At 36.4% G+C, this 23433-nt stretch overlaps 3 protein-coding genes and 1 non-coding gene across 5 annotated transcripts; 3 read left to right on the forward strand and 1 right to left on the reverse strand.

Moving 5' to 3' along the window:
- On the forward strand, positions 1–2640 carry LOC125867590 (uncharacterized). The gene is made up of 4 exons (XM_049548140.1): positions 1–1173; positions 1261–1470; positions 1578–1669; positions 1761–2640. The coding sequence occupies exons 1-4, from the start codon at positions 373–375 to the stop codon at positions 2449–2451; spliced, it is 1794 nt and encodes a 597-aa protein (XP_049404097.1). The 5' UTR covers positions 1–372; the 3' UTR covers positions 2452–2640.
- A 552-nt stretch (positions 2641–3192) lies between these two features.
- Positions 3193–3264, reverse strand: TRNAG-UCC (transfer RNA glycine (anticodon UCC)). Its single transcript has one exon. It is a non-coding gene; the product is annotated as a tRNA-Gly (tRNA).
- Positions 3265–3348: 84 nt separating this feature from the next.
- Positions 3349–14013, forward strand: LOC125867594 (uncharacterized). Of its 2 annotated transcripts, XR_007446656.1 has the most exons (10): positions 3358–3606; positions 3689–3765; positions 7088–7190; positions 7402–7499; positions 7592–7722; positions 7810–7918; positions 8366–8557; positions 8646–8782; positions 13333–13724; positions 13807–14013. XR_007446656.1 is itself a non-coding variant. In XM_049548144.1 (9 exons), the coding sequence occupies exons 1-9, from the start codon at positions 3387–3389 to the stop codon at positions 13619–13621; spliced, it is 1356 nt and encodes a 451-aa protein (XP_049404101.1). In that variant the 5' UTR covers positions 3349–3386; the 3' UTR covers positions 13622–14013. The 2 variants fall into 2 exon arrangements, 1 of the variants encoding a protein (XP_049404101.1); XM_049548144.1 differs by having other exon boundaries at positions 3349–3606; positions 13333–14013.
- Positions 14014–15544: 1531 nt separating this feature from the next.
- On the forward strand, positions 15545–22766 carry LOC125867593 (uncharacterized). The gene is made up of 19 exons (XM_049548143.1): positions 15545–15842; positions 17324–17361; positions 17459–17481; positions 18436–18542; positions 18613–18664; positions 18739–18823; positions 19482–19572; positions 19914–19949; positions 20058–20125; positions 20212–20274; positions 20387–20442; positions 20535–20608; positions 20718–20810; positions 20894–20995; positions 21244–21324; positions 21396–21484; positions 21586–21601; positions 22145–22255; positions 22403–22766. Exons 1-19 carry the CDS (start codon positions 15720–15722, stop codon positions 22514–22516), a joined length of 1422 nt encoding a protein of 473 aa, XP_049404100.1. The 5' UTR covers positions 15545–15719; the 3' UTR covers positions 22517–22766.
- Positions 22767–23433: the final 667 nt, after the last annotated feature.

Here is a 23433-nt window from a genome sequence, read left to right on the forward strand (position 1 = left end):
TTCTGTAATTTCATAATTTTCAAGAAGTGGGGTTGTTGAGGAATTTCAAGTTTTAATCTTGACTCACTCTACTCAGATTTCTTGGTTTGTTTTTTTCTTGAAAATTCTGAAAAAAGGTCTCATCTTTCTGTAATTTCTAAAATTTCAAGATTTGTCTTAGTTCACTCTACTCAACTTTTTTGATTTGTTCTCTTGCAAATTCTGAAAAAAGGTCTTAGCTTTCTGTAATTTCTAAAATTTCAAGAATTGGGGTTGTTGAGGAATTACAAGTTTTAATTTTGACTCACTCTTCTTGAAAAATCTGAAAAAGGTCTTGGTTTTCTGTAATTTCTGAAATTTCAAGGTTTGGGGTTGTTGAGGAATTTCAAGATTATGGCAGCATTAGCACCTGGGATTTTGTTGAAATTGCTGAATGGGATGAAATCAGGGGTGAAGCCTACAAGTGAACATAGGAGTTCACTTTTGCAGGTTACTGATATTGTTCCTGCAGATCTTGATGAGAAGAATTTATGGCCAAAGCATGGATTTTTCATCAAGGTATCGGATTCTTCGCATTCCATTTATGTAAGTCTTCCAGATGAGCAAGATGATTTGGTTTTAAGCAATAAAATGCAGCTAGGACAGTTCATTTATGTTGATAGATTAGAGCCCGGTTCACCTGTTCCTGTTGTTAAAGGTGCTAAGCCTCTTCCTGGGAGGCACCCACTTGTGGGAACTCCAGAACCATTAATGGGGTTGAGAGAAAAAGGCGAGAAAGTTGAACGAAAATTCAATCAGAGTCAGTCAGCTCCAAGAAGGGGTTCTTGGGGAATAGGCCAAAATGGGGTAGAAGTTGTTGCTTCATCTCCTCAAGTTTTGAAGCCAGTTCCTATTGATTTCGATCAATGTACACCGATAAAAGAGAGGTCTAGCGCTGTCAAATTTGCGCGAATTATTCCAATGTCACCTCTTATTCGGGGAAAATTCTCCAAAGATGGAGGAGCTAGTGGTGGGATGGTAAGGTCATCAGCCGGTGGCGCGTTGTTGTCTAAATTGATGGAGGCTAAAGGGGAAAGTCCTTCTATGGTGAGAAAAAGTTGTGCTACCCCTAGCATGATGAAGTTTCCAAGGAGTAGAAGTGTAACAGATCGCGATCGAGAACAAAGAATTGTCAATTCACCTTTAAACTCAGCTGTAGGTACATTTTCCCCTTCATGTATAGTCAATGTGTTTTAAGGCCTATATTAACATGTTGCAATTTGATTCTTCTTTTTTGTGTAGACACAGGAGAAGAAAAGTTCAACCCCACCACCTAGTTTACGGAGTGCACGAATGGCAGCTTCACCAACAGTAGGCAGAGATTCTCAAAGACTTCCCAATTCGAAAAAGTCGTCTCAAGAACAACAACAATCTCAGCCTATTGATTCTTTACCTCATGACAACACTAGTCTGACTGTTAATCTGCCTGGAAAACTTAGTATGTTGGGAAAGGTAGCATTTTTTGTCGCGCTTTTTTGTTTTGTTTAATATATGGACAATTCTTGCCTTTTGTTGGAACATTAGTCTTAGCTAAACAAGTCATTTGTGATGTCCATTAGGAAGCTGTACAACAAAGGGAAAATGCACAGAAAATTGCTCTTCAAGCACTTAGGGATGCATCTGCTACAGAAAATCTCGTGCGGTCTCTAAAGTATGGAACTTTGGATTATTTGTGTTATTTGTTGTTGTTGTATATTCTTTGCTTACCTGAATTTGATATCTATACACCTATGTCTTTGAAGGGTGTTTTCGAACTTGAGTAGAGCTGCAAAACTGGATGCACCAACAGCGTGTTTTGATCAATTTCTTGAGTTTCATGAACTACTTGTGCAAGCTGTGGCAGAAATGGTATCCATTCAAGCTGCAACAGCTTCAAACGAAATGTCACAAACTCCAAAAGCTGAACAAGAGAATGGTGGTGCCCCTATTCTACACGAAATAGTGCAGAATTCACTGGAAGAATCACGAGACAGTGAATCAAATGCATCAAAGAGGAGAGCTGCACTTTACAAATCCATTGCAGTCTTTCCTGAAAGGAGTGATCAAAAGTCAATTCTTGGAAAGCATTTGAGATCAACATCAAAGGCAATAAAAGGAGTATTGAATACTAGCATAAATGAGAACGACAAGAACAAGAAACCAGCTTCTTCTTCTATAAGCAGCAGCATTTCCAATACAATCAAATTGGGAAAGCAGATTGAGAGTGAATCAGGAAGTTGGTTTATGGATTTTCTTGAAAAGGCACTGGAGAAAGGGCTGAAAAAGGCTAAAGGAAAAGCAGCATCAGATTCTTCAAGCAAAGTACCTCAATCACTCTTGCTTAAAGTGATCAATTGGGTAGAGGTGGAACAGTTTGATTCAAATAAACGCGCTATTCATCCTAAAGCAGGACAAATCGCCAGAAAGTTGAGGATCAAGGTCAAGAATCCCTGAAAAAGCAGTATCTTCTGTTTAAGAAACTCAGATTTATTGTATTTGTATCAATCATTCTTTGATAAGTTTGTGGAGACTGTTGTTTTATTTGTATTTACTTTCTACCCCTTTCTGTTAGTTGGTATAATTACTATATTTGTATACTCCTACAAGCTTATTCACAAGTTATTGCTGTAGAAGAAGGTTTTCTGTTATATGGAGACTAGTAGTATTCTTCTATTAGGTTTCAATCCAGGGTATATCGGAAATGGCCTCTCTACACAATCTTAGCTAATTGGAATCACCGGCATAGATATACTCTACTTTCTAATGTGTGCCCCATGAATTTCCAAGAGATTGTTCATCATCTATTGACAAATTAGTTTTACACGATCTTGAATCTAGTGCATCTTCTTCTTGAATGATCAATTATCATAGTATCACACACTTGTTCGATGCATTTGGAGATCTACGTAAAATATAACAAACAAAGCAGTTTCACATAATTTAGACAAAATATAAGGGGGTCCCCAATACTGAAATTTTCTACATGTGAGCAAATAAAAAGCTTCATTTAGATCACTAGACCTCACTAACTTGGAATCATCAAACATAAATCTTTTGTTTCTATTTTGTGCCGCATAAACTCCATGATATTAAATTGTACATCTTTTTTAAGTAACACAAAACCATATTCGATATTAGATTGTACACGAGCATGTATCATTCATCGAACCATATTCGTAAAAATAAAATAAAATGTGCGTCTGCCGGGAGTCGAACCCGGGTCTATTGCTTGGAAGGCAATTATCCTAACCGTTGGACTACAAACGCTTGTTGTTCATCATCTTCATAATATATTTTATAGACAAATAATTTGACTCTTTTAAGACCCTGGTTTCAGTTAACAAAATCTGTGTAGCGGCTGGAGATGACTGTTTGATGTGTGTTTGAGGATGAGGCGAATTCGTTTCTCCGGCGGCGGCAGCAGCAACTGTGCTTTGCTTGGAACAACTTTTCCCTTCTCAAATTACACAAATTTTCCATTAAAAACCAAATCTTTTCTGAAGCTGCTTCCTTCAAGAACATCCCTTATCTTCAACACTCCTCATTATCGTTTAGTTACAGCAGCTCAACATTCTTCTACACCTCAAACTAACCTTTCTGTCGGTTCTGGTAAGTACCCTTTATGTTTATCTGCTCAGAGGTTCTTCTCTCTTTTGTTCTTGATTCTGTTTTGTTTGTTTGTGTATTGTAGGAGGTAATGGCCGAAATGGGTATCCATTGAAGGATTCAAAAGTGGTTTTGAAAGGGATGAGATATACTGATCTTGAGGTACGTGTATTTCAGTTGTTGGCTGTGTATCTTAGTTAGATTAGTATCAATTTGAGTAAAGTTGAAATCTTGATGCTGATTTAAGGTTTAGTATTGTTTTTTTGTGTTTTTGAGATTAAGCTCATTCACTTGGTAAGTGTTTTTCGGCTGGTCTGCTGTATATTTTGGGTAATTGGGTTGATATTTGAGGAAAGTTGCAATCTTGATAGTGAATTAGTGATTTAGTCTTGTTTGCTGCTTAAGGATTCAAACTTAGTTTGTGTTCTTGAGATTAAGGCTAATTATATGTTATCGTGAGATTTTGGTTAGCCCGACTACTATAGGCTAGCTACATCTAGCTTTTGTACTGTCCCTTCAGCTTTGGTGTAGTTTTTGTTGTTAAATTTGACACGATTCTAGGTGAATTAGTGTGAACATTTAGAAGAAAGATAATTCTTCATTGGCATGAAATGTCAAGGTAATAAATTTGTAGTAGAAATTTTGGCAACCATTAAATGGTTTCACAAGTTAAAACTTGATATTTGTATACTAGTGATGTCATTGATGACATCAAGAGGAAGAATTCATTTCCTATAAATAGGTAGTTCTTAGGGGTAGTTTGGTTGGGAACAAGTTATCTCAGGATTAATAATCCTGGGATTAGTTATCCCAACATGTATATGAGATAACTTATCCCATCACTATGATAAGGTATAAAAGATCCATCTTCAAGCTTGCGCAAATACACACAATGATCATATTTGCTTATTTTGTATTTTGGCCTCAAACATAAACTTGTCAAATCGCTTGTATCATTATCTAGAAGATTGTTTCAATCCATACAACGATTTTTTTAGTTTGCACACCATATTTTCCTTTCCAACAACTTTTGAATCGTTCTGGCTGTGTCATGCAGATTTCCTCAAGTATCCATGTAAAAACTACGTTTCTGATGAATCTTTAATGGAAAATTATATTCAGCAGGGATGTTATCTTTGATTAATCTTCCTTGACAAATACAACAGTTGAAGATGTCAAACAAATGGATAGTGCTTCAAAGAGCAGGTGGAGTTTGAGGGAAAATTAATTTTCCCAACACAGTAGCAAACGAGAAAACAACATAAGATTTTCCTCTTGAAGAAGAGTCAATCGAGGGGTGATTCCATCTCAAGAACATCAACTACAACTTGAATCAATAGTAACCAACAAGCTAAAAAAACAATAAGAAAACTTGTTAGACTCATAGATATGGTGGCTTGTATGGACTCAATTGTAGTTGATGGTATTTCTACCACTTATAAAGACTTAGTCCAAAGTTCAAAAGAAGATAAGTGGAGGATTGCCATGAATGAAGAAATGCGGTCCTTTCATCACAATCACATATGAAAATTGGTTAATCTCTTGGAGGGAAAGAAAACAATTGGGTGCAAAAGAATATATGCAAAGAAATAAGAATATTCCTAACCAAGAAGATGTTCGCTACAAAGCAAGATTGATGGTCAAAGAATATGCTCAGGAGGAGGGAATTGATTATAAGGGACATTTTCTCCAGATGTGAAACACACCTCCATTAGAGATTTGTTGGCTTTGGTCGCACCATTGAATTTGGAACTAGTTCAAGTTGATATAAAAATGTAATTTTCACATGGAGACTTGGAAGAGGAAATCTACATGACTCAATCAAAAGGTCAGAAGTTGTTCGGAAAAAAAATATGGTGTGCAAACTTAAAAAATCATTGTATGGATTGTCTAGACATTAAGCGAGTCGACAAGTTTATGTTGAGGCAAAAGTATAGAAGAAGGAAATACATCTTTGTGCGTATTTGCGCAAGCTTGAAGATGAATTCTTGTACGTTGATAACTTTCAAAAGTCTAGAGGAAATTGAGAAGTTGAAGACTCAACTAAGAAAGGAGTTTGAGATGAATGATTTAGGTAAGGTGAAAAAAATTCTTGGCATGGAGATAAAAAGAGATAGATATTTAAAGAAACTTTATTTATCTCAGAAAGAATACTTGAAGAGGGTACTAGACTGATTTAGTATGAATGAGAAAACGAAGTCGGTTAGCACTCCGCTTGCTCCTTATCTTAAGCTTAGTGATGCTATGTTGCCAAAAAATGAAGTTGAACGAGAATATATGTCAAGAGTACCATATGTGAGTGGGCTAGATATTTCACATGTCGTATGAGTTGTAAGCAGGTATATGAGTAATCCTGTAAAGGAACATTGGCAAGCTGTGAGATGGATTCTATGGTATATTCGTAATAATACTATAGATATAGTAGTAGTGATTTCATCACTCTCAATATTCGATTTCCGCAATCGGACACAACCAATCAAAATATATTTCACTCCAAAAGAATACAAGTGAAATACTACAAAAGGAGATTCAAATGCCTTAGAAGATGAGAAGGCAAATGAGAGGTGTTTTACCAACATGAGTTGTGGTGCACTGGTGGGAGTGCTTCACCCTTAACCAGAGGTCTCGGGTTCGAGCCTTGGGTATGGAGAAAATCCTGGTGAGAGCGCCACCTCCGAATGGGCCCTGCAGTGCGCGATCTGGATTTAATCGGAGCTCCAATGTGGGCTCCGGACACCGTGTGGGAAACCAAAAAAAATAACAATAAAATAAAAATGACAGGTGTGTTACAACTGAACCAAGATCTACCTATTTATAAGAAATGAATTCTTCCTTTTGATGTTATCAATGGCATCACAAGTATGCAATTGTCAAGCTTCAACTTGTGAAACCATTTAATGGTTGCCAAAATTTCTACTACAAATTTAATATCTTGACATTTTATGTCAAGAAGAATTATCTTCCTTCCAAATATTCACACTATTTCACATAGAATCTTGTCAAATTTAACATTTGTTTATATTGGTATTGAATGAACTTATCAAACAAAGCTGAGTAGTATAAGGCCTTCTACAGCCTGAGAGGCAAGCTAGCCTCAGCTAATTGGACATAAGCAAAGTTGTGTTTATTGGCATGCAAATTTGGGTTGTACCTGTTTTGTATTATTAACTTTGTTGAAATTTGAGGAAAGCAGCAATCTTGATAGGATTTAGTCCATTCTTGTTTTTATTGCATAAAGGTTCAAAGCTGTTTCGGAATCATGAGATTAAATCTTTGTGTCATGGTATTCATACTTTGATTGTTCCCTCCGTGTACTTTAAGTTAACCTTGAGGAAAGTTCCAAGATTGAGAATGGTTTATCTTGTTCTTGGCTTTAACTAATCTTGTATTGGAATTTGAGATCAATTTTGATATTTGTATTTGATTTTATTGTTCAATGGAGGACCATAGTTATTAAAAGTCGCTATGCTTTCTTGTTTAACAGAAATGGGTTCAGTCACATGGTTATAGGCCTGCTCAGGCTCTGATGCTATGGAAACGTCTGTATGGGGATAATATTTGGGCTCAATGCAGTGAGGAATTAGAAGGTTTATTTTTCTTTTCCGTACATATACTCTTGCTGTCAAAGTTTCTGTGTCAAAAGTGTTGATAGAGTTTATTGCTTATGGAAAGAAAAGGGTTCTGAATTTTTGTTTGGATCTTCCTTTGTGTGCACTTTGTAGTGTTTACCTATAAATATCTTGATAATTGATGGTAGTTACAGCTGACTGAATCATCAACTATACGTTATCTTTCCAGGTTTGAATAAGGATTTCAGGAAAATGTTGAGTGAACATGCTGAATTTAAGACGTTAAACTTGAAAGATATTCTGACAGCGTCTGATGGAACTAAAAAGGTACATAGCTTGTGCAATATGTAGAATGTTGAGTGCCATCTGTTTTGTTTTTGATTCATCACTTAATAAATAGCACTCACAGGATCTTACAGATATTATTCAAGTTGGAAGATGGTCTGGTAATAGAAACTGTTCTGATACCTTGTGAGCGGGGCAGGAACACTGTCTGTATATCTAGTCAAGTAGGTTGTGCCATGAATTGCCAGTTTTGCTACACTGGCAGGTAAGCTCTAGCAGCCTTTTGGTTGTTTTTCCAATTTACAGTTCTGGAATTGGTTCCCTTTGTTAAGTACATAAATCTACTATGCAGAATGGGTCTGAAGAGAAACTTATCCACTTCTGAGATAGTTGAGCAGGCTGTTTTAGCTCGACGCTTGTTATCCAGTGAAGTTGGGCCAATTAGCAATGTTGTGTTTATGGTATGTGTATGCTTGAAGTGATTTCCTGAACTGATCATGTAATTTATTTTTGTATACATACCTCCCAAAATTTTAGCAGTATTACCATTTATCAACTTATGGTGTGGTGAACACCCTCGCTTGATGCACTGTGACCAGCTTTGCTAATTTACCAAATCTAGCCCGCTTTGCTAATATTGCTGGAATCTATCTTCCCTGTGACCTTCTCCTAGGGCCATTATTCATGCTGCTCCCTGTTATGAATTAGGCGTCATGGTTGACTGGAGTTGGTCTTTCTCTTCCACACTTCACAGCTATATATATTATGAAATCTTGCCTGAGATTTTGGCTCTATGTTAATGAGGAATTAGAACAAAGACCCTTTGTCCCTTCTTCCTTGACTTTTTCTGTTATCCTAAGCAATCAGTATTTGCTATTACCAAATCTTGATCAAATAACTCACTCCAGGGAATGGGAGAACCACTTCACAACATTGAGAATGTCTTGAAAGCTGCAGACATATTGGTAGATGAACAAGGGCTTCATTTTAGTCCTCGAAAGGTCACCGTTTCTACTAGTGGGCTTGTGCCCCAGCTTAAGCGATTTCTTCGTGAGTCCAATTGTGCTTTGGCAGTCAGTTTGAATGCTACAACTGATGAGGTATTTCCCTTGAGCAACTCAATTCTTGGGACGAAAATGGAGAAACAAATAGCGTTATATTTTAATTCACACTTATGAAATATTGCAGGTCAGAAGTTGGATCATGCCAATTAACCGCAAATTTAACTTGAACTTGCTTCTTGGAACACTAAGAGAGGAGCTTCAATCAAAACATAAATACAAAGTTCTGTTTGAGTATGTAATGCTTGCCGGAGTTAATGATAGGTATATACCTTGTTTTTTCTTCAATAGTATTTATTTTAGTCCCCAGTGTATTTCTTGAACATAAATAGTCCTTTATCTTTGTAAAAAGAGTGTCACTTATGGTCCCATACTCCCATCAAATGGAACACACTTAAACTAACTGAAATAAGAAAGAACTTAACAGATCCCAGGCGAACTAAACAAATAGACAAAGAAGAAAAGCCTATTCATCTTCAAGCTTTCTACTGGGACACGCTCTAGTTTCTGCTTTAGTGGTTACCAGTTTATCCATCAGGAGCCTCAAAATTCAAACTGAAAATCCATCTAAGTCAAGGCTCCCAAATATATCCACATACCCAGAATTCGAATGCTTTTATATCCGATTTTGACTAAAGATAAGCTGCCAGACACACAATATCAATAGAAAGAAAATGCTGGTAGAATAATACGGGGAGATAGCTGTGAGTGGGTGGTTTCATACTAAATGATGCTTTCTTTCTTCTGCCTCTCTTTAATTTTTTGTTCTTTTATGATTATTTTTGGAAATGAGTGAAAATATGTAGGAAAATGATGTGGTTCTGATTTCAGAGATGGAAAAGAGAATTGTTTTTTTTGCGGAGTTCCCCGAGAATTTTACATATGAACAAGTGACTCAAAGAAATTAGAGAGATAGAGATTGGGTGGGGGTGGGGGAGAAGATAGGAGGCCTTTTGATTTTGCCAAGGGTTTCTCATGTTTTCTTTCAAGTGGGCAAACCAGCAAGATGATTGATATCCCCATCGTTTTACTATTCAGCACCCTTCCGTTAATAAGATGAGTGTGCTGTTAGTTTGGATGTGATAAAAAGTTACCCTCTTTGCAAAGATAAAGGACTATTTGTCCATGGCTATATAAATAAGGATCAAAATACACCGACAGTCATACATAAGGACAATTTCAACTTTCCTTTTTTGTAAAGCTATGCCATTGTTATAAATTTATTATACTGTTCAGTCAAACAAAATTCTTTCCCTTGAGAGAGGAAGGGTAAATGGCTCTGTGGTTGGTAGAGTTAATCTGTGCCATAGCAGTTAAATTGTCCTAGTTACTTTTTAAGTTGAAAGCAAAAACCAAAAGGGACACTTTAAGTGTAATTTTGCTTTCTTTGCTGACGTGAGTTTCTCAAGGTTGCATTAACTACTCTACTCCTGCAAAATCTGGTCTATGGCGTTACTTCTAATCCTTTCAAGTTTTCTACCATGTGTTGTACCAATGTGATTTGTGCCAGATAATGTTGTCATTCTTGTGCGTTACAAGTATGTCTAGAAAGAGCATAACTCATGTGTTTCTAGACATCTAGAAATGCATTTGTCACGCCCCGAGCCTACACCCTGGGCGGGACCGGCACTCGGAGACCATTGCTGGCCCCAAGCGAACCCTTGGCTTGGCTTTCTTAACTCAGCGGAAACCTATCTTAACAGAAAACTCAATGCAAACGCAAGGTTACAAAGCAACTTAACTTATAACATCTGGCCACAAAGGCAACTCGAGTCTCAAAATAGGATATTTACATATATACATAGAAGAGAGACTCAAAACTAACTGATTGACTGTCTATGAAGCCTCTAATATACTGAGATGGATGTTGGGACAGACCCCGCAACACCCTAATAGAACAAAACTAAGTACACAAAATAATCGGGTCCTCCGGAATGCAAGGAGGCTCACCACTGACTCTGGAGTGCTCAGTTGGATCAACGACGTGCAGGATGCGATCTGGGGTACCTGTATCTGCATCATAATAAGATGTAGGCCAACTGGCATCAGTACATGGAATGTACGAGTATGCGAGTTGGAAAAAACTAAGCAACAAAGGCTAGAAGGAAATCCGGAAGAAACTGAAAAGCTTACCTTGCTCAACTCAACCTGACTGACTTCTTTCAATATAAGGCAATTTAAAACAAGTGTGATATAAAGAAAGACTGCTTAAAACATGCTATAAACTCTGTGTGTATACAAAGATACAATAAACCTGAGATGTATATAGAAATACAAATGATCTGATGTATATGAAAATACAATAACTGCTGTGGGAGTTTCTCTAACCGACAACCATCACATAAGAGCTATAGTGATGATACAACGATCGACCTCACGCTGCCAGAGCATCTTATACCCGGCCAAAGGTATAAGACCTGAACTGTCTAATGGATCTACTAGTCTATCTGGAAAAGGATTCATCTAAAAAGTATGATCTTTTTCTACCCATGGTGGCTAACATGGTTCTATGGGGGCTGTGGGTTCTTTGAACGCTCCCCCAATTCGGTGCTCGATACTACTCCCAAAAATGTACCGGCTCTTATGTTTTTTTTTTTAAAACATATGTCTTCCTGCTGATTGAGATAATTACTCAAAAACTAGCCCGAAGGCTCTTTTGGAAATCTCAGTTTCCAACCTTGTTTAAATGTAAAAACATTTCTTTAAAACTTCTTTGGGAATACATAGTTCCCTAATAACTTTGAGAAATGAACTCAACTTTAAACTCTTTGCTCAACTTGAAACTCTTGACTTAACTTGACTGGAAACTTGAGCCTTAAATGAAGTTAAAACATTCAATAAAGACTCTTGAATAACTTTAAAAACTTACTTGAGCTTGCTCTTAAAGCTTGCTTGACTTGACTCTAACTTCCCTTAACTTTGATCCTAACTCGTCTTGAATTGGATTATGGATTCAAGACATATTATCGCATGTTTATAGATGAGTTCGGGAGGTTTAAATGTACATTAGAGTGTTGGAAACAACTAGGAAACATAGGTATAATACCTAGGAACATGCATGAAAAAGTGGGGAAGGAATGGGAAAACTTGGCGCTCTGAGAGGCGCGGAGCGCCAGACCAAAAACTTCAGAGAGGGCCTGCTGGCGTACTGAGAGGCGCGCCGCCCCAAGGGGAAAACTTCAGAACCCCTTTTGGGGCGCGCTGGCAGGCGCGACGCGCCGACCCCTTGCCCAGAAAACTCGACTTTTCTCCCTTGTTTCTCCAACTCTAAACCATCCTTACTTCAATGGATTTAACCCCAAAGGCTAAGGATCATCAATCTCTCAACATACAATAGATTACAACTCAAATACACAACCCAATCATGTCCCACAACCAACAATAACTTCAACAACACAACTAACAACATCAACAACAACTAACAACTTCAACAACAATTCCAATCTTTTCTCAAATCATAAAAATGAGCTTGGTGTGTGGGGGGAAAGGATCACCCAACACTAAGAACTCACATACCTTGATAGGGATCACCCCCGACGAAAATCCACGATGATCTTGACGAATCTTGTTGATCTCCTCTTTCTTCTCTTCTTCTTCTCTTCTTCACTCTCAAGAACCCTAACTCTTTCTCTTTCAAAATGGGACCAAATGATCCAAAGATCTGCCTAATACAACAATATAATCCCAAAAGAAATGGCTAGGGAAAAGACCAAAATGCCCTTAAAATTTCCGGACGGATTCCCTGCCAACTGCCCAACTTTCAATGGCCATAACTCGCTCATACGAACTCGGAATCGAGCAAACTCGGCGGCGTTGGAAAGATCATTCCACAAGCTTCACAACCATAACTGGAACTACTCCTAACTCATCCTGAGCTAGGAGTTACGACTGCTCAAAGTTGGCCAAAAACTCACTGATTTCCACACTTAGCCAATTTTTTTCCAGATTTTGAATTTTTCCAAAAATGACTATTTTCGAATTTCCAAGCTTTTTCATAGTTATTTCAAATTGCCGGATGTTACAGCATTCTTGATGAAGCTAATAAGAGTAGAAACAAGATGATTAGTTAGGAAACATGGAAGAAAATTGAAATGTTATGGAGAAAACTGTAAATATACTAAAAATAAATGCTGAAAAGGCCCTTTTTTAAAAGATAATGAAGGCTTGATGTGAAAGAGCCCAGGGCTTCGGTCTAGATGAACAGACATTATCCACTGAGTTCCAAACCATGCATCACCAGTCCTCGGGATTTCTCGGTTATGAAAAAAAAAAGACTTGATGTGTAGAGTGAATATACAGAAATAGATATAAAATACATTGGAAATAAAAAGCATGGGCTGACTTGCAGCATAATTGTGCCAACTCTACCTTAGTAACCTACATTTTGCAATTCATGCTGCATGTCCAATCACACTAAACTTCCTCTGGCTTCTGGTTCCCATCCACGATCCACTGGCTCGCCCATTGCACAAAACAAAAGAGCCGTTGTAACTCCTTCCCAGCTTGCTTGGGATTTGTAGTGCAATTGTTGTTGTTTGTTGCAACTCCTCTTACACTTTGCACATACGCCAATCAATCCAGTTTCTTCACTGATTAACCCCTCCCTCTGGCTTAATGGAGAATGACTAGGATGATGTTTCACTCTGATAGTTTTGGGGATATTTAACGTAGTTTTTGATCTACTTGCATAGCCCTTGCTTTTCCCCTCAAGATATGAGTTTTTCCAGAATCAGTTGGCTTGCTCAATTAAGCAGAATATGTTTCTCTTTGCTTGCTATATCTTGTAAATTCTCATTGTTGAAATTTTATTGCAGTGTTGAGGATGCAAAGAGACTAATCGATCTTATCCAGGGCATTCCATGCAAGATTAACCTGATCACTTTTAACCCTCATTCTGGATCCTTCTTCAAACCAACTACAAGAGAGAAGATAATTGAGTTCAGAGACATTCTTGCTGAAGCAGGATGTGTGGTGCTTTTTCGATGGAGTAGAGGAGACGATCAAATGGCTGCCTGTGGTCAGTTAGGTAAACCAGGTGAAATCCAAGCTCCCGTGCTTCGGGTGCCTTCTCAATTTCAAGCAGTATTGGAAGCTGCAGCGTGATTTCGTGTGCTCTTTTTTCAAGCATGTTCATTCTGGTTTATCCAAAAATGTCACACAGTTTCAAAGTTGTATGCTCATGAAATCAGTCACTGATCTTGTTCAGGTTAGATAGTTTATACAGTACTTTTAGGTTTGCAATCTTTACAGTTCTCTTTCTTTTTAACTCAATTTTTTTTATTTGCAAGCTGTGAGGGGTTTGGGATTAGAAGTAGCATTTTAAATTTGAGACTGCAAAGTTCTGAAGTGTTTCTCCTTGAGCTAGATTACCAAAGATCTTCATTAGGCGTCCTGAGCATTTGGCTATGTTTCATTATGAAATTCAGAAAAAAAGTGAAAAGCTTTCATTGTCAAACGCTTCCTCACCAGCAATTGAGATGTAACTTTTTAGTACATTGCACTAAATTACAAACTAGTGATGACATGTAACACCAACCAATGGATGCAGTTCAGTGGATGGAGTTGTTCTTTTTTTAATTTGAGATATCGGGTTTGAGTGCGTAGATATGAAAAATCCTTATCCTTTGTAGGGAGTGTTTCTCCCCCAAATGAAGTTGTATGTTCGAACTAGCGGGCTCTACTATAACTGCACACGAAATGGGACCAAAGAAAAATAAAAAAGTTCATGTAGTCGATTTAGATTATCATGATTCCACTGACATGTGGTAAAATAGTTGGTATTACTTTATGCATATCTTGATCACTTTATGACTAATGGTTTGACACAAATGTCCTGCCAACACTAGGCATTAGCTTTATTTTAGTAGCGCCAGTCAGTTCACAGCAACGTCAATCAATCAACCTCATGGATATTAGATCAGTTTTTTTTTTTAATTGTTTCGTAATTGATACTCTTCAAATACCCTCTTCCTCAATTAATTTGAATTGATATCGCAAATGAGTCCGTCGTTTGTTAATTTTTTAACAAACGGATGAGACGTTAATATAATTTGTAGTTCGGTCAATCCGTTTGATACATGACAATTGGTTTATCAAGAGTAATTTCTCTTTGATTGTAATAGGCTATTTATAAGCCTTATGAACTAAAATTGATTGGGCAAAAATGTTTGCTTATACAGTGTGTTGAACGCAGTTACTTGGGCATAAAGTTTAGAACAGTAAATGTCCACGTGATCATCCACTGTAATTTTCTTATTTTTTTTTAATCGTGTTCCATGTGACTTACAAATTCATATTTATCCAATTATCATATATTATTACATAGAAAAACATCAAAATATAAGCGGTTATACAAATAAAAACTTGCAAGAGTTATGAATATGGAAAGGTAGGAGTTATTCTCCTAAGTTGGCATGCGATTCACAAATTAATAATATTTTCATAGCACAAACCTCTTTTGCTGGAATTTGAAATGCATAAAATACCAACATTAAAGAAAAGAGAGAACTATTGAAAACATCTTTCATTTGACGTAAATTATTAGTTTCTTTTTTGACCATCTTAAAAGTATTAGCCTATTTGACTAACTGAACTTAAGTAGATCCTTGATCTTGTAACTTAAGTGAATACATCTCTAAATTTTCATCAAATTTAGGGGTGTTTTAACACTTTTCTTAGATTTTTATTAAGAGTCACATGCTCCTACAAAAGTTTGAGTTTCTTCGTTATGTCATGTGACAAATAGAATATGTATTTAAATTTAGTTGATCAAGTAAATGAGTGTTTTTAAGATTGTCAATAGTTTGATGACAAAACAAAAAATTTGACTACATGAGTGCGCCCTCCGTCTCAAAATACTTGCCATGCTTTACTATTTGTCAATTTATAAATCATTAACTTCGAAAGGGAAACGTGATAATTAGACGAAAGTAATTATTGTAGGTTGTTAACACGCACTTTCACTGCGCGTACAGTAGGAAACTTATTTTATTTGGCGGTATCTCCATCACTTCACCACTCACTCCAAATTCCTGTTCCTGACGCCTTTCCCTCTCCTCTCTTCTCCCCTTTTTTCCCCATAAAAAAGCAAGTAACAAAGCAATAGAACCAAGTTCTCTCCGTCGAAAACTTTACACAGAACCATAATACTATCTCCGGAGTTTTCCACAACTTTCTAGAACAGTACCTGAAACAGTTAACCATGGGAGATTGTAGCAACGGCGAACGCTTACCGAGGTGCAACTCCGGCGCGGCTCCGTTCGACCCCCGGCGGTTCTCTAAGCATATCCATGATAATGTTCATGGCAACATCTATCTCGATAGGGTACGGTTTCTAATTCGTTTTTTTTTGTTATGCTTTGCATGCTTTGATTCTTATCAAAATAGGAGTTCGTTTTTTGCTTTTGAGAAATTTGAGTTTATTTCTAATGATTTTGAGTTTGAAATGAAGAAATTAGTTCAGTGATTTGCATTTAATTTTTCCAGTTTGAGTGTGAAATTTCTAATTCCGTTGTTCTGTTTTGCACGTTATAATCGTTTAAAACTCAGTGTTCGTGTTTGCGTTTTAGCATGATTATACTAATTTCCGCTCCTTTTGTTTTTGAAATGGAATAATTGACTTTATAATTTGCATTTCTCTTTCGTGTCCGGTAGTGAGGTTTCGTAAATCGTAGCGTATACTTTATTATTTTTCGTGTCGCTGTTCTTATCAAAATCGGAGTACTTGTTTGTTTTTCAGCACAGTTACTTACTTACTCTTATTTCTGCTCTGCTTTTCTTTTGATTCGACGAAGTTGATTCGATAATTTAAATTTATTTTTCCTATTCGAGTGGTGAAATTCCACCACGTATGGCTTGTAACTCTGTTATACTTGCACGCTGTAGTTATTTCCGAACTCGGCGTTCATCTTCGTCTTTTCCAAATTATATCGATTTACGGTTTTTTGGCTTTTCTATTGAAGATATTGATCGATAATTTGAAGTACTTTTGTATTCCTGACCGGAAACCTCATGTAAATTCAGATACAGCATAAAAAATTTAAAAATCAGATACAACGTCATCCGGTATGAGAAAAAGGAAAAGGTCAGTGGGTTATACATGTTGGTTGTATGCTATGCGTGTACGCGAATATTTTAGTGGGAATAGTTTCTGAAAAAAAGGATACACTTTCCTTTTCTGGTGAATAGTTGCTTAGTCAAGTTTATATGGGCCTATAAACGGCTGTTTTTACCCATGCTTTAGCGTAGCAAGACATATCAATTAGGCTAAATATGATCACGATCAGTCTGACTTCTTCCAGAACCTTTTTGTGATTCGTTTATTCTATAATTTTGCTGACTCTTTCTTTCAAAGTAGTAGCAGCTATACATCCTTCTCGATTGATATGGATAGTTCGAATTTCATGATCGTAAATTCGGGCATGAAATCAATTTTTTTGGAACAAGATTATATATTTGAAAATTACGTAAAAAGTACTATAAGTATCAATGATTGACAATTCAAAATATTTAAATAATATATGAAAAAATTACGATCATAGACTTGTTTGGATCTCAAAATTTGAAAGGTGTCACATAAATTGGGACATATACTTATTAAGCAGATAGAGTAACATTATTTCCTTCACAAAAATCATCATTCACTGTTTAACGTTTGATACTAGTGAAAATAGAATTTTTAAGTCAAATAGAGTTTATATACGAGCATGTAGGATATACGCTTTCTTTTATATCAGCACTAGGTAAAGATATCAGATTTTCTATATTTATACTGTATTTAACAACAGTTCCTCCCTTCGGCTGCAGCAAGCTCTGAAGTTCATCGACACTGAACAATTTCAGAGGCAAGCTTAATTTGTTTGTAAATTGTTTCTTTTCTGCTCCAGACATTCTTGATTGGCTGGAAATAATTCCAATTGTGTTTTCTTGTGTATGTTGTAGGCTTCGTGAATTGAAGCAGCTAGGTACGCATATCCTTTATTTCTTATCAAGTTTCCCTCAAGGAGCAGGTGAATGTGTGTATATGTAAAGCTGTTGTCTAGACAAACTTTTTAATGTTTAGGATAATGATTTTACGGTTATTGGTGAAAATAAATATTTGAGGCTTTGCAAATGCATATCTTTAAGGCTTGTAGGATAAATTTGGCTGTGGGATGACACAAGCACATTTTGGTTTCTGCAGCTGTTGAACAAGTTGCAGGTGGATGTATCCGCTTTTATGTTCTTCCATATTAGAGAAGTTTAGTAATAGTTTTCTGAATTGCTGCGCAATAGTTCCATTTAACTTGACTCTCACGAACATTTTATCGGGTGATGGTGTGGCCATCTGGACTACTAGATCCCTGACTCTGTTATTTTATTGTCGACTTGCTCAAAGTTTTTCAACAACAAATTCTTCAAAAGATTTTTTTTTTCAGAGAGAGGCTGAACCAAAATGAGAAACAAGATTTCCACATATGATGCATGTGATCATTTTAACTTTGTACTCCTTAAGAGGCACCAACAACTATTTCTTTCACCATGTCTGTGTTTCAGATCACTTCATCATATCTGGGTCATCAATATATGCACATTAATGCTTAAAGCAATCAAATTTTTTAGATCATAACTGCAAGTTGTCTTTTCCGTACTAATCTTCTTTTAGAAAAGGAGTATTGTGAGGTTCTTGTGAATCATCAATTAGAGTTACTGCTAGCAATTTGGTCCTCTAGTGGTAACAACTATAATTCTTGAATCAAACTGTAGTTGAGCCAGTACACTTGTAAAGGCAGAAACTTTTTCTGTTTCTTGGTGTTTCATATCAGATATAAATAATCTGGATTAGAACTTTTTCAGAAAGTATATGCTCTTTTCCGGTGCTTTGCCATCAGTTGGGATTTAAACTTGTAATATTGACTCGATCTCAATTTCTGTCCTAGGCCTTACATATATGGTTTATCCTGGGGCTGTGCACTCTCGGTTTGAGCATTCCCTAGGGGTCTATTGGCTGGCCAGTGATGCTGTACATAGACTTAAGACCTATCAAGTAGGACTATATCCTTATATCTTGGCCCTATATTTGATAAAATGTTTTGATGGATGTGCTGTGGTTGTAGGGACAGGAGCTTGGCATTGAATCTTTTGATGTACAGACAGTGAAACTTGCTGGTAAGTCGAACATACCAGCTAAGGTTCATTTTCTCAACAGCATCTGACCATTGTTCTTACTTGAGTTCATCTAGGATTACTACATGATGTGGGTCATGGGCCATTCAGTCACATGTTTGAGCGTGAATTTCTTCCTCGGGTTCGTGATGGCATTAAATGGTAATTGTTAATATAAAAACTCTCTCCTTTTCATCCATCAGAACTGGAGGATTGGATACAGTGAACTCCTTTAATGCTTCCCTTGCAGAGATATTTGGTCCGCTTGGCACTATAAGTATTCCTAAAATTCTTATTCTTATTGGTCATCAATGCATGATTGTGTAGGCTTTTTTCTACCTATCTTTGCCCCTTTCGTTCATTTTAAGTGAAAGTACTCCTCTGTCCTCTTCATCCAAAAATTAGTCGATGACTGAAAGAGTTTGTATGACATTGCCATAACAATCACTATTCATGGGTTTTATCCTTATTCCCCCAACAAAAATATTTGCAGTATTTGTGGCTTCAAAAGAATGCCATCACTAATGTAAGCTGAAAATGTTGAGATCAAATTTGACATTTATGTATGGTTAGGTATATCGCACAGCAGAGTGTACCGTGTGCTTATTTATCCTCAATTGCAATTCTCTTTCTCATTCTTGCAATGAAGAGAAGACTGGCAACACCACTCGTTCATTGATCATGTTTTACCATTACTTTACTACTCCCTGTAGTTTGAAGCTATTATGTACCTTTCCAAACATTGAGTAACAGATCTTGTTTAAGAATTTCATTATTTAAGTCTACTTTTCTAAGTACTTCCTGAATAAAAAAATTTCAGGTCCCATGAAGATATGTCTTTGAAGATGATAGACTACATTGTTGATGAGCATAGCATTGATATTGATTCTGGCACTTTGAAGAAAGTGAAGGTCGTATGAAAATGAACATGTTATTCATGATGCCTTTTTGAATCCTTAAATCAAATGTTCCCTCCCCCTAAAGATGCAATCTCAGCAGACTAGGATTAGTTGCCCCAAGTTTGTCTGCCTGCATAATTTACTATGCGTTTGGAATGTTATCTTCTTGAGCTGTACCTCATGCTTTCAGAATTATATAATGTAAGATTGAAAACTTTTCACGTTCATTATCATGAGCTTTATTTTCAGTTTGTTCTGGAGTTTTGTTTTAGATTCTAAGGGTGGTTTTGGTTTCCAGCCCTACCTTTGGCTTTCCTCTGAGTGGTATTAAATCTCTACTCGTTTCTACACAGGAAATGATAGTTGCTTCTGAGGAAGGTAAATCAGTGGTGAGCATTTTTATGGGAGGATTTGAGTTGATGTGTTAAGATATTAAAATAGCTAAGATCTGAGAACACATGCTGAATCTTTTTGCTTCATTACTTGCTACTATACAGAGCTCAAAAGAGAAGCAGTTCTTGTATGACATTGTTGCTAATGGGCGAAATGGAATAGATGTTGACAAGTAAATTCCCTTCTCCTTTTACTTTCTTCAGATGCAGCTTAAATTATGCGCTTGCAGCTGCATTAGATGAATCAATCTTTTTGCAGATTTGATTACATAGAGCGTGATACCAGAGCTTGTGGTCTTGGGTGCAATTTTCAGTTCCAGAGGCATGATCTCCGTACTAAATTTGATCCTTCTTTCTTTTTATAACTGAAAGAATTTGTCCCAGAATCATTACTAACTCTGGAAAAGCAAATACTACATTTTTGTTACTTGCAGGCTAATGGAAACAATGCGTGTTATAGACAATGAAATATGTTATCGGGCGAAGGAATGTTAGTATTCTTGAAGCTATTATGTTACATGAAAAATTAACATCTTCCACATATAGGAAGAGTACTCACATTGCATTCAATGATTTTGTTAGATCTTACGATCCACAAGCTATTTTCCACTCGTGCTGATTTGCATCGTACGGTCTATACGCATCCAAAAGTGAAGGTTCAAAAAATTTCCCCTACTTGTGTATTTCAAAATGTTTCCACTTTTTACTACTTAAAACTCACCGTGAGTGCTTGTTTGTTTTCTTTTTCCATCTTATAATTTGTAGGCAATAGAGCTCATGGTTGTAGATGCCTTGATAAAAGCCAATGACCATCTTCAAATTGATTCACTCATCGATGAACCAGCTCAGTACTGGATGGTTAGATAATCTTTTTCATTGATACAACCCAAAATCCCATGCTTGTCTGAACTTTAAACCATCGGTTAATTAACAATGTGCAGTTAGATGATACAATAGTCAAAACAATTGAAACTTCTACCCATCAAGATCTAGAGGAATCCAGAAATCTGATTCGTCGAATTCGGAGGAGGGACATATACCAGGTACCCACTATAAAACCAGAGTCTCCAGAGTCGTAATTCTAGTTGAAAAACATCTACAGCTTCAAGTTGTTTCCTACCATATATGTCCTAAGGATCTTATTTTACGGAACTGTTCATGTCATCTTTTAACATTAACTCCTATGCTATTCTATTATTCTCGTTCTCTATAAATTGAATGATATCAACCATCAAGCTGTTTACAGCAAGGATAAAAGGGCTGAAATATATTTGCATCAATATTCTGACAGTTCTGTAATGAGTTTGCTGTGCCCAAGGAGAATCTGGAGTGTTTTAAAAATGTTACGGCTCAAGACATAATTTGTTCCCAGGTAACTCCAATATCCTCTTTTGTTTACCTGATAGTGATGATCACTCCCTCATAGAGTAATTCTTTATCCAGAATTCTGATGCTCAATTGAATGAGGAAGATGTCATTGTTACTAATGTCAAAATTGATTTGACTAGTGGAAGGAATAATCCATTGGAAAGGTACTTTCGAATCTTGGGGTTATTGTTGCTCATGATCTCATGCTCGTGTGATGACTAAAGCCTTTTCTTTTCTTCTGTTCATGTGGTCCATTGTCATGCAGGATCAGCTTCTTCCAGGTATTATAATTTTCTTTGCCCTGTTTACTTTCAAGAAACTTGCGCAAAAATAGACAAACAAATATTTGTTTCAGGACTCATTATCTTCTTTCCCTGAAGCTACAAAGATGCAAATTTCGGTTAATTTGGCTAAACAAGTGTTTAGTGAATGCCCTTTGACAATTTCCACCTATAGTTAGAAATTAACCTTTTACCATAAATGGTACTCTTCATGCTAGTTGTATAAATGTCTTTTGCAACTTTCAATTATATTTGTCTTGGATTATCCAGTGATTTTGTTCATCTATACTGAACTATTGAAAACACTGATGTGTTTCAGTAAAAATGAAAAAGACTATACAGCATAGAAATTAAATTTCCTTATGGTTCTCAAACATCGATTGGCTCTGGAAGTTCATAGCTCCAGTTGTCAAACATCAATTCAATATCTCTATCTGCTATAAATGTTGTCTGGAAAAAACGTAAAACCTTACATGGAAAATATTTTTTTGGGGTACATGTTTCAATTTTCCGCCGGCTTCTCTAATGTGCTACTGTTTACAGGATTATGATAGCTTTGAGAAATCCCATATAAAGGATGATCGCATCAGTCACTTGTTGCCTGCATGTTACCAGGATCTGATTGTTAGAGTTTATACAAGAGATCCTAAACTGGTCAGTGAGATACAACCAAACCCACGCTCCCTTATTCTCCTTTAAACTGCATGCTTCTCTTTTTGTCTCAAAAGCACACTTCTCTTAGAATTTAAAAAATATACGAGGACTGAATATGCTTTGGTAATTTTGGAAAAAATCTTACAGGTAGAAGCTGTTTCCAATGCATTTGAGAATTTTCAGTTGAAGACTTATGGGGAGAAAACGCAAGTGCATGCAACTCCTGAAAAAAAGAAACGGCTGAAGTACAAGGAGAAATGAATGTCTATATATCTGCTTCTGGCCAGATGTACATTTTGTGAATACACATCAACCATAGATTCTCACTTTCATATCGTAATATAGATGTGCAGTCCATGTGTATGACTAAACAGATAAGTAGTATCTTTTTGGTTGATCTTGAAAAGTTTAGATGCATAAATCCCTTGCTACTTGATATTGCTAATATAGGTTCTGTAATTGCACCGTAAGAACGGCATTGGTCACATATATGTAGGTGTGTTTGGTATGTGGTGGATATTGTTTTTTTTTAATTTTTCCTATGTTTGGTTGGTCAAATATTTTAAAAAAAACAAACAAATTCTTCCCTCCAAACCTCAACCCTTGACCATCCCACCTTTGAACTCCCAATTCACCATCTTATTTCGACTTTATAATGTTTTGCTAGATACATATAAATGCTCTTGAGATAATATTCTCTTACTTGCCTATTAAACAATAGAAAATAAGTAAGATATTCAATTGAAATTTATTTTTTGTGAAAAGCATTTTTCTTAGTGGGAAGTGCTTTTGTAGGTGCCTTGGAAGTTTCATAGAGCACTTGAAATAGAAAGATTGTTTTAGAAAGACAGATAGGCGAAGGATCATTTCATTTCAATAAAATAAAAAGGGAAAAGGGTAAAAAAAATCCCTCAACTTTGTTTTATTAGTTGATTTTACCCTGGCCGTTAAAATGAAGTTAATTTTACCTCTCTCGTTACTAATTTCACCAAATTTACCCCTCAATTGGATGGAAAACCCAAATCAACTAAAATTACCCAATTTCAAGTAAATGACCCGATTTTCTCTTTTAATCCGAACCCGACTCATTTATATCAAATTAGAACCCTAAACCCATCTCTCTAATCTTCTCCATCCCCTTCTTCCATTGAAACACATACTACTAAAATTGATAGCAA

This window comes from Solanum stenotomum, chromosome 6 (assembly GCF_019186545.1).
Source record: "Solanum stenotomum isolate F172 chromosome 6, ASM1918654v1, whole genome shotgun sequence".
In the NCBI taxonomy this organism is placed as follows: Eukaryota; Viridiplantae; Streptophyta; class Magnoliopsida; order Solanales; family Solanaceae; genus Solanum; species Solanum stenotomum.